The 22,025-nt window shown below is 31.4% G+C and overlaps 1 protein-coding gene across 1 annotated transcript in view; it reads left to right on the forward strand.

Moving 5' to 3' along the window:
- LOC129227581 (leucine-rich repeat flightless-interacting protein 2-like) overlaps positions 1 to 20,678 on the forward strand; it is an 87,982-nt gene extending 67,304 nt beyond the window's left edge. Inside the window, exons 3-14 of the mRNA XM_054862165.1 lie at positions 2,641 to 2,724; positions 7,272 to 7,361; positions 7,574 to 7,586; positions 8,488 to 8,570; positions 11,118 to 11,297; positions 13,021 to 13,113; positions 14,493 to 14,679; positions 15,187 to 15,236; positions 16,073 to 16,190; positions 18,498 to 18,577; positions 18,689 to 18,793; positions 20,571 to 20,678. Coding sequence (XP_054718140.1) covers positions 2,641 to 2,724; positions 7,272 to 7,361; positions 7,574 to 7,586; positions 8,488 to 8,570; positions 11,118 to 11,297; positions 13,021 to 13,113; positions 14,493 to 14,679; positions 15,187 to 15,236; positions 16,073 to 16,190; positions 18,498 to 18,577; positions 18,689 to 18,793; positions 20,571 to 20,678 — 1,191 coding nt within the window. The remainder of the gene's footprint in view (positions 1 to 2,640; positions 2,725 to 7,271; positions 7,362 to 7,573; positions 7,587 to 8,487; positions 8,571 to 11,117; positions 11,298 to 13,020; positions 13,114 to 14,492; positions 14,680 to 15,186; positions 15,237 to 16,072; positions 16,191 to 18,497; positions 18,578 to 18,688; positions 18,794 to 20,570) is intronic.
- Positions 20,679 to 22,025: the final 1,347 nt, after the last annotated feature.

Genomic DNA, 22,025 nt, shown 5'->3' on the forward strand with positions numbered 1-22,025 from the left:
AAAATAAACAATATTCAGTCGGCGTATCTATCGGTGAATCCTACTGTAAAAATTGAGGTTCAATGCATTTGTGTTAAGGAAAAAAAAAATTAAAATCACAGATGATCCGCGGCAGCACATAATCCGCACTTCATAAACTTTGCCTTTTTTAGCAGATAATCTGCGGATTATACGCAGGAAAATACGGTAAAACGTATCGGGTAAATTCATTCTTTTAGAGAATGGAGCTGACCATGTAGTTAGAAAGTTCCCAAATTTCATGATATTTTTGAAAATAATCTCGGGTTTGCCTAATTTTTTCATTCACTTCTTCAATAGCTTTACTCAACTGTGATCTATTCAAGTGTGTCACTTGATTGTCACACACAAAAAGAGCCATGCAGTTTTCTTACTTCTTCAAGATTTTTATTTTTCAATTATAAAATTGAGATTTCATTAAATTGAAATCATTACATAGTGCATTCTGAAGTATAGAAGCTATCACCCAAGCTCTTAAATAAACACGTGCAGCAAATGTACCATATCTTTTGCAATTCAATATCTTTTACTGAAGTGATGATGAACTAGTAGTAGAAAATTTATAAACAGTACAATATTTTTAACATCTGTTCGGTGTGGTTCATCTGATTCCAAAGGAAGGAGTTTTATGCATAACTATTAAAAGTAGTTGAAGAAAATTCTCGATAATCATCTTTTGAATAGGAGTCATACAGCAATTTTTTAACAAAATGTATTCTATAGTCCTTTGCATCAACCACTTTTCCTTATTATTGACTCTTGTGATGTAATGAATTTTCAGCTGGCCTAGAATCAATTATAAAGAAAAGTACTTTTGGTGCAGAAGAGAACCCTATGCATTTATTAAAAAAGGCCCCAGTAATCCATTCCATGACGTGGTGTTAACATTTGAGAATTAATTATTTCTTAATTGTTTTGTACCAGTAAAACATATGCTTTGCTTTTGCCAGTATTGATGCTTCTTCGGTCGAAGCACAACACTTGACAGCTTACAAAGAATTGCATAAACTGCAACATTTGCATATTTGCAGAATATATTTCATGGCTAATGTTGAAACAGTGTACATAAAATGTCAGATTTGCAATGCAATTCTGTTAATGGAAATAGCAATCATATTTGAGATTAGTTTGAAGGTTCTTTGTCAAAACACTTTTATTTGGCAATGATGCAAACTTCATCTGGTTTGAGCTACCTCTAAATATTATTCAAATGTTATAAAATTTTGTCCCATTCTTTTTCTAATGTATTGGTACCAAATGGGATCGTAAGACTCAAAACATTTTCACCTTCAAAATTTTGGACCACCCTACTCGTGGGGGTACTTCCCCCTAAATTATTTTTTTTAAGTCATCAAAACTGATATTTTTAGGGGGGGGGTTAAGAATTTTTTCACTTATTTTTTGGTAGAAAACTAGAGCATTGAACTCACCTTTATGAGTTCCATGTCAGAAAAATATTTCATGCTGTATTTTTTTTTTTTTTTAATTTTTGGAAACGTTGCATATTAGTCACACTTCAGATCTTCTGCAAAGAAACTTCCTGCATTATTTATATTTATTCAAGTTACATTCACAGATATAACTGGTTAAAAATGGAAATGAATTATGCTTATAATATTGCATAAATGTATATTTATTTTTCTGGGGATGCACCGCCCCAATTGAGTATCTCTTTATCAAGAAATGAGAAATTTTCGGTTTCAGAATTTTTTTTATCTTATAAGCCGGGTATTATTTTATTCGTTATTAGTGTTTCTGTCAGGCATCTCAGTGGGGGGGGGGGGGGCACTGCTCTCCCGGAGGATGCCAACTGCCCCACCCCATTGAGAAAAATTTGTTTTACATTACCATGAGAAGTTTTTCTTTTTTTTTCAATGAAAAAGATATTGAAGACAAGAAGGGATGTATATGTTGTGTGTTTAGTGCTGTTGTGGTAGGAATAGAGTGGTTGAAAAACTTGTACTAGTTTGAAAAAATACACTCCATGTGCACATATAGCATTAAACTCTTGTTAGTCGCTATATTTTCCCTCAAAAAATGTAATTGAATGCAAGTGTAAAGTTTGCAAAACGCTGTTTCATATCTCATGGAATATTGGTTGTACTAATGTTAATTTTTTGTGCATAGATTGTTTTTCTATGCTTGTGATATCCCTAAGTGTAATGTAGGGGACTTGGGGACCATATAAAAAGTTAGATCTTGTATTTTTCCACTTTTTTTCTTTTTCTTTTTCTTTTTTTTTTTTTTTTGCTTCAAAATTTTAATATTTGAACTTTGCATCTTATTTGCACCACTTTTGCAATTGGAAATATGCATCTAGGACTAATGGTTGCGAAAATAAAGATCTTACAAGCTAAACAGGAACATGCTGTATAGACAAACTACTGGTTGCTAAGGGCGTCTGTGCCAAACATGTGTGAATATAACTTTTTTGTTTCTTTTTGGGAGGGGAGGGGGGGAGATAATGAGTTCAATTTTGAAGTATTTTCTTTCATAAAACTTGTTTTGAATTTGATTCAAAGTTTGTTTTGATACCTGTATATTTTTATTATTTTTTGCAATTTGTTTATTTTTGTCCTGTGCTCTATCTATACTTATGAATCTTCTATCTTGATTTTTCAGGCTGAAGCTCGGCTTGTTGCGAGGCGACAAGCTAGAGCTGAAGCTCGGGAGATACGAATGCGGGAAATAGAAAAGCAGAAAGAGGTATGTAGGACTATAGAGTCATACGTGCTAATTGTTGTCTCTGTTGCTGTTTTAATTATGCTCTTGTTGATTTCAAAAATGCAAAATACTTTTGCAATACTGTTTCATGATTCGTACACTTTTTTAAAAACCTGAAAACTGCTTGAAATGAAAAGTTTTACTTTCAAGTGCTTGAAAAACGTAAAAAATAAATCTTTTGTCCTTTAAGTTTGAATTATTTTTGAAATGAGGTACAGTTAAAAACCTCGTCAAAATTGTTTTTGCCACCGTGTTTCTTGGAGTCTTTCCGATTTTATTTGCATTCTCCAAAAATCCGGGTGTTTTTTGTTTTTTTTTTTGAAAAAATTCTCAGAATTTTATACTGCAGTTTCTTGGTCAGTCAAAACTCTTTTGGAAAGCTCTCAAAGAATTCCATCCTTCATCCAGGAGAGTCAGCCACCACATTCTGTGCTGTTAGTGCAATTCTAAAAGGCTAGGAAAGGGTAAGATGAATGTACCCATGGAAGTCCTTTAGAGAAAGAAGGTACCATGACATGTTTTGCACTGTTCACATGTTGTGAGCAGGACTTTTTATCTTTAACAGACCTGACTGACAAGAAGCTTTTTCACCTCTTTTAAAAAATGATGGATTTATTTCTCATGAGATATCCAAATTTATTAGTGATTTTACTCATAACGTTAGTGATTTTCTTATGCCTTTTCAAAAAGAGAAAAAGAAAAGAAAATTTTTTTTCTGGAATTAATTTTCATAATGTGAATGTTAACATTAGTAAGTTAGTGATATAGAAACTCTTTAGGAATTAAAATAATGGAACCTCAGTAAGTTGACATCCGTTAAGTCGACATGTTTTCATGTCAGGGTTCATACTCAAGTTGGATAAAAAATTTCCATGACTTTTCCAAGACTTTTTCAGGACTTGATAAAATTTTTCATGACCTTGTTACACGAAGAGAATAGTAATATGTAATGTAAAACTTGACTATTTCCGGAAATGGGCATTAGAAAAATTGTTATGTAAGTGCCACTACCTCATTGGAGCACTTACTTGGTGACTGAAAAAATATCAGTTGGCACACTGCAGAAACTAATAAATTATTCTTATTTGTCTTTATCATACAAATTCAAGCAAAATAATAATATAGTGAATGCAATACACTGATATTTAAATGTCTAACAAATATTTAATATATAGGGCCGAATTGTAATGCATGGGACAAAAATTGAATAAGTCATTACTAAGTTTCCAATAACAAATTTACTTTATAAAAACATTGTCCTTTGGTGTCAATAGTGCATCTAATCATCCAAGTAACTTGACAGTATATATGTTCGTTAAAATAAAGCCACGCTTTTCACTAATTTCCTTTTTCTAAACCAGATATTTCAGTTGGCCACGAGGATCAGTTTTGCGAGCTATATATAGGGCACTACTGTTTTTACAGTATTAGAATTCTCCTATTTCTATGTTCCATTGCCTGACTAAAGTCTTCATTTTCTAAATCCTTCAACATATTAAGATAAACTGTGGTAAATTTAAAAATGAATTTTTTACAAGTAGTTGAAATGAACTCGGATACAACTGAATTACACTTTTTGAGGGGTCGTGGCAAAATCGAGAATGTGCAAGTCCACTGCACAGAAGTGTATACAAGGAAGAGGGGATATCATGGGGGTCATGACCCCCTCCTCCCATTAATTTTTTCATTCATTTCATCAATTCATTTTTTTTTAAATGTAAAGTCTCTATAGATTAGAATTTCTTTCTGTTGTAATTTTTAGATAGTTTAGTTTTTAGTCGTCCTGAATTTATTTTTAAATGTGCTGTAAATAGTTTATTAGTTTAAATCAGTGTTTAGAATTTATTATCGTGCAAGAAATGTAAAATTTGAGTGTTGTGTTAGCGCAAAACATCATATAGGTTCTCGCAGGAGTGCCCACCTAGGCAGTGGTGGATACAAGGGGAGGGTCATAGGAGTCATGACTCCCCCTGAAACGTCGACTATATTATCCGTTCGCATTGTATTCAAACACTTTATGGATAAAATGTAAATGATTTCAGTTTTTGAATTATTTTTAAAAGTAAATTACTTGAAATACTACTTCTTATAATTGTTTATAAAATTTATTCATGAGATTTTTGTCCTATTAGGTGCCATATTCCTGACCGATGTGGTATTTTTTAAACACCTAAGCAATTTCAGAAAGTTTTCATATCAAAAACAATAAATTTACTCATGGAGGAGGGGGAGGATCACTCTTTAGCATGAGCCCCCTAAAATGTTAGTCTGTATCCGTCCCTGGGTAGACGATAAGTAACCCCCAATATTTGGTGTTTTAAGAGCATTTCTTTTTTCGTTGACTATTCCACCAGGCAGAGAAAAATTTTTTCCGATGAAACAAAAGTTTGCCATCACTGTTAAATACTTTGACACAACTTTTAACAGTTCTGAATTTTTAGTTATAATATTCACTGTAGAAATGTATAGGATTCTCCTTTAGTTTAAGAATTGGAGCCTTAGAATCGACTGTAAGTTCTGGCAACAGACTACCAGTGTGAGTTCTTCCAATAGCTTTGACCTCTTTCTCACCCTCCAGTTATCTTTTACCATCTTGTAGTGATCTTCCCAAAAATCATCCTTTACACAGAAAAATTGATCTTTTTAAATGTGCACAAATAAATGAAATTTTTGGAGCAATTCCATAAGTAAACTTAACCTAGTGAGTAAATTGGAGCAAATTTTTACTATAATTTTCAATTGTAATACAAAAACATCAACATCGAAACCAAAACATCGATGTTCCGAAAACATCGAAAGTAAAACATCGATGTTAAAAACATTGATGTTTTAACAAAAACATTGATGTTTTCAAAATATCGACATCAATGTCGCACCCCTAGTGTCGAGTTATTGAGGTTCCACTTTATTTTTTTTTAATTTTACGCTTTTGTCATTCATTTAGATTAGTGTTAGTTAAGCTTATCCTTACTGACCACATTATTCAGTTTCGATTTTGTAGCTTTTAAAGTGCGGTGTACAGGTTTTTGTCTAATTAGGAAAATTTTAAGTGAACTGGAACTGAATCAGTACTTATTATTACTTTCTTCTATATCTAATATATAGAAGAAAGTATTGGATTTGTGCAAATTTTCGAATTTTGACGGATTCGAACGTTTTGAGGTGTGCTGAGTCCATTTCGACTATTTTTGGAAAATGTCTGTCTGTGTGTGTGTCACGTCTGTGTGTGACCAGTTTTTTGTGACCGCTCTACAGCAAAAACTACCGCACGAAATCGAACGAAATTTGGTACACATATGTGCCCCTATGTGAACTTGTGCCCATTGGTTTTTGGCGCGAATTCCTCCAAGGGGGGTGGAGCAATGGGTTGTTTTTTGAGTTACGCGTGCTTGCTATTCCTCAGGAAGTAACTGGCAGAATCAAACAAAATTTGGACCATATGTTGCCATTAACAGGAACAAGTGCTGATTCAATTTTGGTGGCAATAACTCAAACGGGGGTTGAGCTATAGAACGTTTTTTGTCGTCAACTGTGACTGCTGTATCTCAAGAAATAATGAACGGAATGAAAGAAAAATTTATCGGCAAGTAGACCATAGTGGGTATAAGAGCTGATTTTATTTTGGTGTCAAAAGCTGAAAAGGGGGGTGGCGCAATCGAATGTTCTTTTTTTTCATTGTGAGTGCCATTTCTCAAGAAGTAATGCTACGTTCTGGATGAAATTTGGAATAAATGTGAATCTATTTGTAAATAGGCGTTGTTTCAATTTTGGCGCCAATCGCTCCATGGGGGACTGATTTTTTTTTGTGTTAATAAAAATAGCTTTATAAATGCAACAATAAGAAAGATAAATTGCAATACTGTCGTCTGCTTATCCGTCAAAAGCGTAAAATTCCCAGCAACAAAAAAAAAAAAACTTGACGACCGTCTGAATTCCTGAATTCCAGCAAAAGCAAAGCAAAGAACGACTTGAAAGTTATTTTAAAAGCCTTGCTTGAATTTATTAGATGTTTTATTTGTTAACAAACATAAAATGGCAACAGTTATTAATTTTAAATCATTACGATAACATTTCCGATTATCTCCCGAAAATTAAAATCACGGAAAAATAATAAATTCTTATTATTTTATTATTGTAAACAAGTTTTTGTTTATTAGAGCCCTAACTAGTCCTTGAAGAAGCTCATTTTATCCTTAAAAAATTGCCAGTTTTGTGTACGAACCTTTACAGTTTGCAATGCAGCTGCATGTTCATGGGCAATCTGATACTTTTTTACTGTGAATACTATTTATTATTAAAAATCTTTGAATTAAGATAGAAAAAGAAAAAAAACTTTAAAAATTTAATCTGCCAGAGAATGCTGTTTCATTTGCCATGCAGAATATTGTGCTTTTTCAATTGCACAACTTATTGTTTACTTGTAAAAAGTTTTGCTGTTTATAGAGAATTGCGTTGTCTATATCGGTGGTCTCAAGATATTCGACCGTATTAATTGTAACAATTAACTAAATATAAATCTGTACTTTTAGGCTGAAGAGCATGATGGACGAGGAGAATCTCAATATGATGATCACATTAGTGTAGAACCTTCAAGACCTCCTAGAGGAATCAGAAATGATGTAAGTCTATTTTTGTAGATGAATCTTTAGAAATGCATTGTTGATTTTACTGCCCTGGGAAGGTGAACAGCAGTATGTGCTTTTTTTTTTTTTTTTTTTTGTTATTTATTTTATTTAAACTTTGTTGCTACAAACTTGCTTATTGAGTTTCCACTGAAAATAAAGCATGGAAAGAATGTCAAATTCCAACATTTTACTAGTGTTTGTGCAAGAATCAAAAACGATGTTTCTTTCAACATCTAAAAAACTCATTTTTGTAGATACTGCAGTTTACTTGCCCACAGTATACTTTTATATAATTTTGAAGATTGAGGCTATGGACCCGTAATTCAGAATTCTCAAGACTACAACCTTTCCGGATTTCGGAATTTTCTGGATTTTTGGATTCTAACTCAAAAATAGCGAAAAATTCTCCTATCGTGCAGTATTTGTAACGTTTTTCCTGGTTTTACTAATGTTGCACAAAATTCCTTTTATTTTTTAATTACTCTGAATGAAAGATTTATTCATTATATCAAAAGTCCGTAGATGTTGTCTTTTATTATTATGCTATGCACCGATCGATGCAGTAAAAAAATCAAATTTTTACTAAAAATAATTTTTTATTTTTGTTTTATTGGCTTTGTACTGCATACTTATGAGTAGAAAACAAGAAGTATCGTTAACCGAAAGTGCATGTTAAAAGATTGCTGCACAATTACAGCAAAACTATTACTGACATGTAACACATGGCAGTGAAAAAACATTTTCAAAAAATCCGAACTGAAAGAACTGTATTTTCAACAAGCAATTGCCGAACGTTAGCATTTTTAAACTTTGAAAACTGGAAAAAAACAAACGATTTTTTAAAAAATATATTTAAAGAAAAAAGTTCCTTTTTTTCGGGTCTTCCGGATTTCGGGATTCCGAATTTGAGGTCTCATACTGTACTAATAATGTGGCATATAGTTACTAGAATTTTTAAAACTGGGTTACATTTCTATTCATAAATATTTATTAAAATTATTTTAAATATTGAGATTTCCCAAGTTGACATGTATACATAAGGTTTTTTTTAAATTTCATTGTTATAATTAATACCAAATATGATGATTACTAATAAGCTTTCTTATTCAATTTCAGAAAGCTTCATCTTATGTTGGCTCCCGTGACAGCTCACGTAGGAGTAGTGAAGAATACCCTGATGTAATAGGAAGTAAAGAATACAAGGTAATCAACAGTTTGGTTTTCCCATAAAGTTGTAGTTGTATGAATTCTTTTTTTAATGCTTAAAGTAATCTACATGTTATGCAGCAACATAATGACGTCAGCATTAGAGCTTAAAATAATTGAGTCCAATGAATAGATGATACTTCTCTAAATTCATCATAAGTCAATGAGTATTTGTTCTTGAACGTGAATCAAACCCTCATCCCATTCTGATAATAAAAATTATCATTTACTGTCTCTACAATAAACCCATTCTGTGCACAAGAAAATGTCCTGCACAGCATTGATTTGTATTTGGTAGCTTGGTTTATTTCTATCCAAAGATATGAGGGAGCCCTCTGTGGAGGATTTAACGTGTCCCAATTACGAGAGGCCCGAACGAGCGTAGGCGCTCCAAGGGGTGTTCAAAATTGCACATGATAATTTGTTTTGCATAGTTCTGCGACAGACAAAGGAGCCTCCAAAAATCAAGAAATCCGCCTGCAGTCTTCAGAACGTACTTTCATACATAAATGGCCTAAATTCCATCTAATGTATAAAAATTCAAGTGAAATTAAAAGAAGTACTGGATCTGAGCTCCCATGAAAATTAAGCTCTATTTGCCATTCTGGATAGAAATTATATCCATTCTTCATTGAATTTAAAAACCAAGTTGTACTGTCTTGATAGACATTTTCTTCTATAGAGTCGGTTATGGTACCTTCATTAACAATTTACCAAACTTTTTCTAATATGAACCAGTACTATTTTGTTAATGAATTTTTGCTACTTTCTGTTACATAAAAGACAGGTCTATACAATTGATGATTTTTTTAAACTTATTAATGGGTATATAAGAAGTAGTTTGTTTTAAATCGACTTAAATTAATCCAGTAAATTGCACTTATTAATATAAGTTTAAACATATTTTCAGCAGCAAATTTTGTTTTATCTGTCTTAGTACATCTTTGAAAATATTGTTTGTTATCTCATAACTATTGTAAATTTGGAGTGCAAGAATTTTCTCCATTTGTGGTTTGATATCAATCTTTTTTTCTACTTTTTAAATAGAATGAAGTAAAGAAAGCCGCTACATAAATATAAGTGGATATGAATTGCATTGAAATATAATTGCCTTTTAACTAAAATTTAGATCTATCAGCTTATGCTAGCAAATTGAAATAATACAATAAAAGTTCTCTTCTCCAAATTTAGCTAGAAGACTAGTTTACTTTTATTCAGTTAATATTTAATCCATATTAAAGAGATCAACAATCATTGTGTGCTTTATTTTTTTATTCCAGTAAAATCAAAACCCTGTTAAACACCCATATTCCCATAAATCAGGCATGGTGTGCAGGTTGATTGCAGAAGTATGACTAGTTGACGTTCATATGCAGTGCCGGATCATGGCGAAGCAAGCCAGAGCCTTTTCCCTGGGCGGCAAATCCATTCTTTTTTTCACCATTGAAACTCAATAAAATTTGAAGGAAGATCGGTAGGGGAGGGGAGCGAGTTTTAAAACTTGCCTTGGCTCTGAAAAATCCGGAATCCTGCACTGTTTACCTGTTACAGATGCTTAACTTGTTTCACTGGCTTCTTTGTTTTTCGTAATGTCAACACAACAAAGAATAAACTTCATTTTTTCTCTACAAATTCACATACTGATGGTTTTTATAAAGTTGTCTTAGAGAATGACCTATACTCCCTGATGTCTTTCAAATTGAAAAGACTCAAACACTTCCTTGATTCATGCCTTTGAATGCATACTGGGGTGCCCCAGTGAGAGGTCACTGTGACCTACTAAAAATTACTTTATTCAGCAAAATTTCTTGACGATTCGGCAAATTTAGAGAAAATAACACTATTGACATTTTTTTTTAAATAATGATATATTTTTTTATTAGATATGGTGTACCAGGGGTAGATTTAGGTAGTATAAATTAGGTCCACTTTGCAGCCCCTTCACAAAATTCTATATTGTAAAAACGGCAATTTCATAAAATTACATGCTTAAAATTTGAGCTTTCACAAAATCTCATTTGTAAAAATTGTTCTTTCATCACTTTTAAGCTTGATCAATTTTCCTGAAATCTGATCATCAGTGAAGTATACCCAGTGAAGTCCTTTAGGCCAAAGGGATTTCATGTTAGATTTTTTTAAACATAAACATGCTCTGATACTGTATAACAAGATTTTTTTCACAAAAAATTAAATAAGTTCACAAAAAAAAAATCTTTTTTTTTAATCAAAATGTGAACCTAAAAATATAAACCTGGATCAACCCCTATTTTATCTTCCTGTAAATTGAACAGATTGCTGCAGTAGAGACCTTTAATATGTTATTTAATAATTATGCAGTTTAACCATTGTTTAAAAAATATTTATTCCAATCTCTCTTATTGTTATAAATTGAAAATGTTTCAAAGATGGATTTTGATACATGTTTCAACATATCAAATTGATCTTGACAACATACCACTTGGCCGCCTGTGCTATAAATTTCAGGGCTATTGATGGTTAACTATATAGTTTGAAAAATAATTATTAATATTTTTTAATTTCTAGCTTTTAACAAATCAAGTTATGGAACTGGAAGAAAAGTTTCGTAAAGCCATGATAACAACAGCTCAGCTAGACAATGAAAAGACTACATTATCCTATCAAGTTGACACATTAAAGGATGAACTCCATGAAATTGAAGAAATGTATTTATTAGTTCAAAAGGACTTCAGGAATGTGTCAAGGGTAATTCAGACTGTGTTCTTTTCAATTTTCTTCTTCTTTCATTCCCCAGCTCAGCCTTTATTTAGGGTATGTTTATATTGGCAATGGATTAGTTTGCTAAGAGAGCTCATTTTTGCCCTACGGAAGTGTTCTTGATATGCACTCCAGGGTTCACCGATATATATCATGATACTTATCACGATATATATCCTATATTTATTTTGAAAATATCATGATATTTTGATATTTTTGATATTTAATTTTTCAACTACTATATCTTTAATACAAAAACTATTAGAGTAATTTTGTTTATTTTTTATTAAAAATAACCAAAAAGTTATGTACCTTTATTTTTATGATGTATTAATACATGATTAATATAACAAAGTAAGATAATATTTCTTTTTATTTTATGTTTAAAAATATATTAGCAATGTAATAATTGTAATTTATATTAAAAGTGCCTAGTTAAATATTAAAAATTGGTCAGGAAAAAAAGAAAATGTCTTATGACTGTGCACCGACTAATGCATATTTTTTATTTCTGAATCATACAACTGTGTAAAGAAGAAAAATGAGTAAAGAAGCTAATGCTATATTAACTGTACTAAAAATTGATAAAAATGTAAAATGAAATGTTAGATATAAGTAATGAAAGAAACCTTAATTTTAAGTCTAAATATTGTAATAATTTTTCTATTTTGAAGACTTTAGTTTGTGCTGATTGAAAATATCGGGTATATATCAAAATATTCTATATATATATATCAAAATATCGGATATTTTCAAAAATATCGTGATATTTTCAAACCCTGTGCACTTTTAATTCCTTGTTACTGCTGATCTAAAACAGAACCATTTTTTATCTCAATTTTTCCCTAAAGGAAAAAATGAGACGGGGTTCGTTCATGTTCTGGCTTGTAGGGACAGCCTGCATTTAGCAGAGCCAGTCTAATAGGAGCACTTATTTCTATGGCAGTCCATGCCCTAGAGCAGGGGCATCCACCTGGGGGGGGGGGGAGATCATGACGCAGGACTAAGGCATTTAAAATTTTAGAGGGTTGATTTGAGGGGTATTTTTCACCTGGGGGGAGGGGTTGCTCCTTATATTTAGGGGGATTTGCCCTTGCTCTTAGGGGGCATGAGCACCCCTGCTCTAGAGTGGTTAAGTGGATTTTGGTGAGGAATTAATGTGAGCTAGAATAGCCGATTTGGCAATATTCTAAGCAGACTTTTTAGCTGAAACTAAGACTAATTAGCATTTAGAAAAATTCTTTATACAATATTTACAAAACTTATGGATTATAATTCCAATAATCATAGTTAGCTAACCAATACAGCTGTTAAAAATTATAAGAAAACAGCACTGCTCCATTTTCTTTCCAGGGAGCTCTGCCAAACACGAACCATTATCATCCAAGCAAGTAGGCGAAGTACAAAGTAAAACAAAAGGAAGCTAGGTTCTAATTTTGAGTTGAATAGTTTTGCGGGGTCTCGCAGATGATTTCTAAAATTCACTAACAATCAAGGCTTGAAAATGGCATGAGAGTAACTTTCAGCAAAAGAAAGGAATTAAATGAATGTTTTAATTAATTCAAGAGCAAGTTTTGCAAAAACATTGTTCCTCCTATATTTTTATAAGAAAAGAATACTTCAGCAGAAAGCTTGGAAATATGTCACTTTTTTTTTTTTTAACTTCTTTTATAATTGCATTTTATGTAACTATTTGCTCAATTTTTTTCAGGCTCATGATTTGCTAAATCAGGACTTCAAAGATCTCAATAACCAAAATGAACTTCTGAAACAATGCATAAAATTCAGAGATGAATTAATAGCAGTAAGTTCAGAAATGGTGATTTTGTATTCTAATTTTATGTTTGCTGACGTAACTTACAAGACATTTGAGTTTACTCCAGCAACTTTATTACTATTTCATTAAGGTTTAAATATTTCTGAGTATTTTTCTTTTCTTGTGCAGCATCAAAGAGCTTACTATTTCGCTGTAAGATTAGGCTACAATGAAATTGAAAATATTAAAATCTTAGTTTATATCAATTTTTTAGGATCAATTTACCCAAAAGAGGGGCAAAACTTTATATGTCTCACATAAAAAGTACATAAATTAGGGATTCACTTTCTAAAAGTTTCATTTCTATCATGAATCATTTTATAGCATTTTGCATTGATTACAATGTGAAAACAAAATCTGATTTTGTTATGGTGATAGAAATTAGACGAGGCTTGATATTTATACTTCACAATTTAAACAAATCATTTTAACAGTATAAAGTTAGTTTGTTGCAAAATAATACAAAAAAATAATGAAATACTGCGAGAAAAAAGATACAACTTAGCTCTGCACAGTGCATATTATAAACAACGTTAAAAAAACACACACACACATAAAATTTTGCAAAAACAGCAGACATTTGTTTATCGGTTACAAAGAGCCCCTTTTTCTGTGCAGAAAAACAATGTTATGGATTAAAAGACGCCTGATTGAAGGAGTTTTTGTGAACTTAGCACTTTTTTAACATTATTAAAAATTGTTAGAATCTTAGCACAACATCTTCACTAAGCATGCTCTGAAGAAAATAGCAAATCGGTAGCTTAATGATTACTAAAAGTGCAAAATAAAAAACATTAGTATTTATATTATTACAAGTTATTGAGGAGTGGTGGAAATATTTGTACTACATTAAATGAAAATCAGAGCCAATTCTTTAAAATTGTTTTCATTCTAAAAGTAAATATTTGCTGCAACATCAGAGAAATTTTTTGCCATCTAAATGAAAGTATTTTATGATTTTTCTTTGCAAAAGATTTTGTTTTAAATCATGCACCAATTTTTCAATTGTTGAAATATCCTCTGGATTTTTTAATCTGCTTTCAGAAGTATTTCACATGCTGTGTACTTGGTTTCTAAAAACTACGCTTCTTTTTTGGTACAAGATTGCATGATACATTTAGATTCAATCACACTCTCTGCTCAAAGCGAGCAATAGTGTTTACTTAAACGTAAATATGAGTGTAAATATTTTAATTTAAAAAAGAATATCATTTAATGCTAAATTGCTTCAGTAAGTTCAGTTTTAGGTGTAGAAAAAAACTTGAAATTAAGGTAAATATTGTAACGAACAGATTGAAAATAACTTTTATTTGTTTTGTGAAATTAACTGCAGGTTGTTTTAAGGTTTATTTATTTTACTAAAACAGGAACATGGTTTAGTCCTTGTTGGAGGAGAAGAAGAGGAGGAAGACATTAGAGAAGACGATGATGATAATCTGTCAGATGGAGAAAAAAAGAAATTGGAATCCAAAAGACAGAAAAGGATTGCAAAAATGGCTCTTGTTTCACAGGAAGGAGCCGACATTTTGAAAAATGCAGGATCTGGAAATTTAGGTACATTATTCGTTTTCAATATCCTGTTATGCTTTTGTGATTTCTGTACTTTCATGTTGCTTGTTGTGTTACTTATATATTTCTGAAGATGATCCTAATTAAAAGTAAAATATGTTTAAAGGAACTTATCCTACTGAAAATATTCTTACATACTGAAACAATGACTTTAAAATTCATTTCAATCATTTCCTAACAGTTAAATAGAACTATTGAATAACAGATAACCTATATTGTAGATAGAGCAGACTTTTGCTGTATAGAAAGTATGAGATAAAATAGTAAAACATAGATTCAATTGAATGTATCTTTATTATTCAATACTCTGTTTTCCTGAAAAAATTACAAAAAAGCTGAATTTATCTTTTTTTTAATAATGTTTCTTAAGTAAGATGAGGCTGAAAGGTATTTTTATATCCTTATATAAATTACTGGCAGTTTTTTTATTTGATCATCTTTTGTTGTTTTTTATTTCATATTAAATGCTTGGTTTTATCCCCCTGATTACAGATGTGCGGTTAAAGAAGATAGCTGAAGAGAAACAAGATCTTTTAGATGAGGTATTGATTTTACTATATTTTATGTATGAACAATAATTTGAATTTAAGCCATAAGCTTTGAATATGTAGCTATTTGAAATTGCTTTGAATTTTCATCAGAAATTTAATTTCTAAAACTGAATGAGTAGTTGAACCTTGAATTAGTTTTTTGTTTTTGAGCTCAGAAAATACTTTAAAGTATTTGCTTGTTAACATAATTTAATTGTAATTAATTTTTCATTTATGTATTATGATAATGTGATGCATGTGTTCACATTGCCACAAAAGTAAAAAAAAAAGAAGAAAAAAGAAAAAGAAAAAAAAAACCACCTTCAAAAAAAAAGAAAACACCCAAAAACTAAAAAGTAAAAAATCATTGGTCACACTTACACAGGATTTTCAACACAAACCTATAAATCAAACTTATTTTACAATACAAGTACAAAAATCAACTACACTAAATACACATTTATTAAAAAAACACTGATTTTAATTACTATAACGACAAATCATTTTAATATCTAACTAAATATACAATCTCTTAATTTTCAATCACCTTTTGGAGTTAGTGCCTGCTATAAGCTACTACCTAACCTGACAGCCCACCGAATCCTGAGCTAAATGCTAATTTAACTAACACTAAATTAATCTTTAAAACCAATAGTTTAGTTTTGAAGACGGTTAAGGAGGGGGGGGGGTATATTTATAATCTGTTACTAGAAATTAAGTGTTTTAACCATTGTACTGTATCCCACTTAAACTACGGCTTTTACCATAGTGATGTGCTATTTTTTTTCTTAAAGATGCTTTAGAGGAATCATATAAATAATTTTTAAAAACTTTTTTTTATTTTTTAGATTTACAGATTAAGATTAGATTTGGAGGAAGAGAGACAAAAAGCATACAAATTAGATCAATTATCTCTTATGAGGACAGGAGCTAATGGTCCTGAAATGAAACTTCTAGAAGTACAAAGTAAGTTTAACAAGTAAAATCCTTCAGTTTGCTTCAACATTTTCGGAATAAGAAGAGGTTGTACTCGCACTAATAGTACTAATATTTTATACTGTTTAAATATAGGCACATAATTGACAAAAGTTTTAAATATTTTTTCATGAACCCATAAAATCAATTGGACTCCAACTCAGTGCCAAATTAAGGCTTGTAGGCTGATTTAAATATGCGGACCCTTTTTCCTTACAAGAAGAATTAAACCTAGTTTTCCTATGAAAACTCAAGTAAAATAACAACAACAAAATGATGTCATATAGGAACTGAAAGTTTACTAATTTTTGTTGTTAAGACCTGCCAAAAAAAACTGTAAAAAAATTTTATTTTTGAAATTTGCTGCTCTAGGCAGCTAAATAGAGAATTTGGCACATTAAATGGTCCTCGGCTGATAGTTATCTTACTTCCCCTCTGAAATAAAAAACAGATTTGATTGTTCCACAAGCAGTCACCTGTTTCTAAAATCATTAAAAAAGTTTTTTCCTAAAAGATTTTTACGTACCAATTTTTTTTTCAGCTTAACTTGAGTACAATAGATTTCTTTGCATAATAGTCAGAAATAAATTTTTATGTTCAAAACTTAGAAAATATTAATATGCAAAGCACATTTATAATTATGCAAGAAAATATAGTGCTATATGTTACTTATTCGTTGAAAAAATATACTTTTTTCAACTTTCATTCTAAATTTTACATGCTAAAATATATATGTTTCAAATAGAAAATACAGTGGACGCCGTTTAATTGAATCAGTGGTTAATTGAATCAACTACTTTAAGGAATCAAGTTGTCAAAACTTTTTAGAACAGACATGATTCAAATAAGCGGCAACCACTGTAGTTTAAAATTCCTGTATTGTGTTTCCACCATGTAGTTTTAAGAAAACAATTTGACCAGTCCTCTTTTGTGCTTTACATCTCTCAATGAATCCCTCAATTTTTAATTATAAAAGAAAGTGTTCTTTTTTGACAAATGAAGATGTACTCAAACCTGGCCTTGTCTCCCATCCTCCTGCAAACATCCTCCACTTTCATGGGAGCTCAGCCTGGTAGTGAGATTGCTTTCAGCATGGGAAAAGAAGAGAAACACCAATTTCTTTACATCAATGCTCCCCCATTATCTCCGACCAAGCAACCCCCCCCCCCCCCCTAATTATTATTACATTTCTAAACTTTAATGTTGTGTCTTTTCTTTTGGTCTAACCAGTGAGTGCTTAAACTGTTTTTTTGTAAAGATCAATGGTTCATTATGAGCTTCTCCGTACTTTTACTAAAAGGTCATCTGCAACATAAAAAAGAACTTATATGCTCTGTATCTTCACTAATAATAAAGCTGAAAGTCTCTCTGGATCTCTCTATGTCAGGATCTCTGTGATGGGCATAGCGCCTAGACCGTTTGGTCGATTTTCATGAAATTTGGCGCAGAATTAGTTTATAGCATAGGGGTGTCACCTCAAAACGATTTTTTGAAAATTCAATTTTGTTCTTTTTCTGGTCAAATTTTAAGAAAATGTTACCGAGCAAATTATTACAACGTAAACGAGTAAATTACCAAATTATCATAACATGGAACCATAACATGGGCAAGCAAATGAACATAGCAAATTGGCCAGAAATTCATCATCCAGTATTTGTAAATATACAGGCGAACCCAATGACCTTTTAATTTTCTACTACAGGCAAAGCCATGTGGGTGCCACTAGTTAGAAATAAAAAACTTTGTTAGTATAGTTCATCCCATTTTGATCAAATTCTTGTTATTTTAAATTTGATTAAAATCCAAAAATGCCAAAAAAAAAAAAGTAAAATGAAGAATCATAAGAAAGAATACAAGTCGCTCAGTACTAAATATAGGAAAATTGATGACCTTTTCTGCAATACAACACAATTACACGAAGTTAAAGGATAAGAGAGTCGATTATTTGACTTTCATGTCATGCAATCATCAGAAATATATTCTATTCTATAGGGCAGATCTAACTTCTGGTATTGGGGAGGATAATTAAAATCTTAGCACATAAATCAGAAAGTGGGGAACGTCGTAAGTGTGACATTTGGGATCATACAGATGGTCCGGGACTTTCCTCTAGAAGTCCCTAAAATGTAGAAGGGGGAATCTATGCTTGTATACTATATTTCATCCTCTTTTTAAGGGGGAATCTGTGCATACTATATTTCATGCTCTTTTTAAGGAGGAATCTGTGCATACTATATTTCATGTTCTTTTTAAGGGGAATCATACTAATGTCTCTTTCATGCTCTTTTTACTTTTTAGGGGAAGCCAATAAGCAAGTTAGCGACTACAAATATAGGTTGAAGAGAGCTGAGCAAGAAATCACAACTCTGCAGAGTAGTGTGAGTTTACTTCTTTTCTTTTCAGTTTTTTTTTTTTTTTTTTTTTTTTTTTGTCTTTTTGTTTCATACACATATGGAAAACTTAATAAAAGAATGATTTTCTGACAATAGGTGTCTCGACTGGAAGGGCAGTTAAACAGATACAAGACTCAGGCAGAAAGTGCTGAAGCAACTGAAGACGAATTGAAAGCAGAGAAACGAAAACTTCAAAGAGAGGTAAAAATAGCTTTTTAAAAAAAAAATATTTATCCTTGAAGAATAGTACACCCATATATACGGTTTGCTTGGCCCGAAATAATCTCGTATACAAGTCACTATGTAAAATATGATAGTATTCCGATTAGAATGTAGTCACTCAGCTTATGATAAATTCCTTCTACATATAAAAATTTAAATCTGAATGAATTATTACCATCATTATTAGTGAGAAACTGGTGCCAGTAAGTTTTATTTTCAAACTTGAAATCATTGTTGGTATACTTGTTCAACACCATTGAATACCTATTTGGACCACCAAGAAATAAAACACTAGCCTTCAGAACTAGTGTTTGACTAGTGTCATGGCCATTTCATACAACAATAAGAGCCTGGATCTATAAATTTTGCCCCCCCCCCCCCTGCAACAAAATCTATAGGATTCCTCCCCAGAGGACAGCAGTGTATATTTGCAACGTTAATAAGTTTTAATTCTAATGTTTTTTCTTTTTCTTTTTTCAATTTTTTGGGCCATTTGGCCCTTTAAAAACGTCTTTCCCCTCCCCCACACCACCACTGCAGGGTCCGCGGGTACACAGATCTGGGACTGAAGGGGTCTCAATTTCGGAATCCCGAAATCTGGAAGACCCGCACCTGGGAACTCTTTGAGCATGTAATAAAATATTGGATTATATTTTTAAACGTTTCTCTTTTTTTCCCATTTTTATACATCACTTTTGCTACCTTTTAATATTTTTATTTTTCTCTTTTATATTAACTTAAGTTTTTTGTGAATTAACACTACATAATCACATTATCTTAAGTCTAGGCATGTTGAATACATATGAAAGAAAGAAAGGCTGTTTTTTTATTTATTATTAATCAACAGAGCCCGATCATCCTGACAAAGGACATGGGGCACATTCCTATTCCAGGGAACACATAGGACCCCACTAAGATTTTTGAAGACACTGGGCACATTCATTTTGTGCCCCTGCCCCCCATTCCAGCTTTTTTTATATGTTGAAGCAATAAAATATTCTGATACTTGCGTTTTTACACAGCCATACTAAATTTGGTGGTACCTCATATCACAATGTAATATATGCATTTAAAAAGTAGAAAAGATATAGTAGTATATGATAAATATATAAATGTGGTTAAACTTTGCCCATTGCAGTAAACCGTAAATACCAAAATGATCTATGATATAATTTTTAATAGTAAATACATACTATATTTGGAGTGGTTTTCTGATTTGCAAAGAGATCACATTTTTAAGGGAATTTTTATCAACAAATAGATTTTTTTTCCTTGTTTTTGCATTTGGAAAACTATCAATGATATCATTGTACTCTAAATTCTGAGTGAAATCATTATTTTTAATTAACATGATAAATTAAGGGGATTTTGGGCCCCCTGAAATCTAAGAGGAGGGAACCTGTGCCCCACATGCCCCTGCGGTAATCAGGCTCTGCCAATCAATATTTGAACACTTTTTGCTCAAAACTTTAAAAACATTAATTTTTTATTTAAGTAAAAAAAAAAGATTTAGAAATTCAATAGTATAAAAGTATTAATGTACCCGAAAGTGCGATGTAAGCTAAAATTGCCCTCTTCTGAAATTCATTAGCATATTTTGTCAAGCAAAAATACCATAATATTGAATGTATAGGAGGAAAAACGAATTAAGGACATCAAATTAAGGCAAAACGAAAACTCTTGGATAGAACACTCATGTACATCAGCACTTGAATAACTACGTCATGTATAATGTTTGTTTTTTGTATACTTACAGTTTCGAGAAGCACTCGCAAGAATAGAAGAACTGGAAACTGCAAATAGTCATTTACAGAAGCGAATTGATAAACTAAAAACGGTGAAAAGTGTTCTGATTAAGACTTGATAGGACATTTCAACTTCATACTAAGTGCCAATAAAAAGGATAATCATATTTTTTTAGATGGAAGGGTTTGCTTCCATTACTATGCATCAACCGTCTCTGGCGTGTCCGATTTAGGTGAATGATGTGATAGATTTTGTTTTGTTATAAAATAATTTATATAGTGCCTTGCAAAATAATGTGATACAGATATTTAGGATTCATATAAAAGAATAAAGCTTTTACTATATTACTGTCTACAATAGTGAAAGGTTTGTGATAACTTCATGTACAAAATTGTTTTTGCTTTTATGTCTATTATCGTTGATGCATGTCCATTAAGAATGACTCATTCATCTATTATACCACATTCTCATGATATGCAAAGGAATTTCATATTCAATTCAATGTTTTTTAATACAGTGAGACTTCTTTTAACACATTGCTTTTCTGTAGTCATTTCCCAACTCCTAGTTGTAAATATTAAACATTGGATTGAGTGTTTTCTATTGCATAAGGGGCCATTCATTAATTACCTAAGGCTCCCAAGGGAGAGGAGGGTTTGGAAAAATCTCTACATACCCTTACTTGGGGGGGGGGGTCAAACCCATTTTTACGTGATATTTCCCAAGTCTATATTTTACATTAGAAATTGAGTGGTTTAGTGGTTTGACAGAGATCATATTTCATTTACATCTGGCAGGTAAAAACGTATTAGGATGAGCTATTTTTTATTTGTTTTACAAAGAATAAATAATGTAAAATATAATAAAAGAATCGCATTTTGTATGGCATGTTTTATTTTTAATTAGTATCGCATCATATACAAAAAAATGTCAAAAAAGCATTCAGTACAGATTCCAACTTTTTAGTGAATATTTCATTACACAAAAAAGTTTAATTTAATAATAGTGAATTTAATAACGATTCGAGTGATGTAAGATTCGTTATTTTATTATTTCAAAAAACGAAATGGAATCTTACGAAAGAGTAGAGGGAGGGGGGTTTGAAAAATCTTACGTACCCTTTCATGGGGGGAGGGGGGTCTAAAATTGCCAAAATCATCCTTACCTAATTAATGAATGACCCTCTAAACTTTTAAGTCTTAATATGTTAATAAGAAGTTCCACTGTATTACATTTTTATCAAGTTGTTCTAACATTTCAAAATGCTCATGTTTACCATCGAATATCTTTTATTTTGTTTCATAATTTGCCAAGGAGCAGACATTCAAAAATCAACATGAACAATTGACATATGCATAATAAAGTCAAACCCTGTTAACGCACGAACTCCCTTAACCAGAAATTTTGCTTAGCACAAGATAAATACCATTTCCAGTTAGATAAAGCTAAAAATTAGTACTGAATC

The sequence above is a fragment of the Uloborus diversus genome, chromosome 8 (assembly GCF_026930045.1).
Source record: "Uloborus diversus isolate 005 chromosome 8, Udiv.v.3.1, whole genome shotgun sequence".
NCBI lineage: Eukaryota > Metazoa > Arthropoda > Arachnida > Araneae > Uloboridae > Uloborus > Uloborus diversus.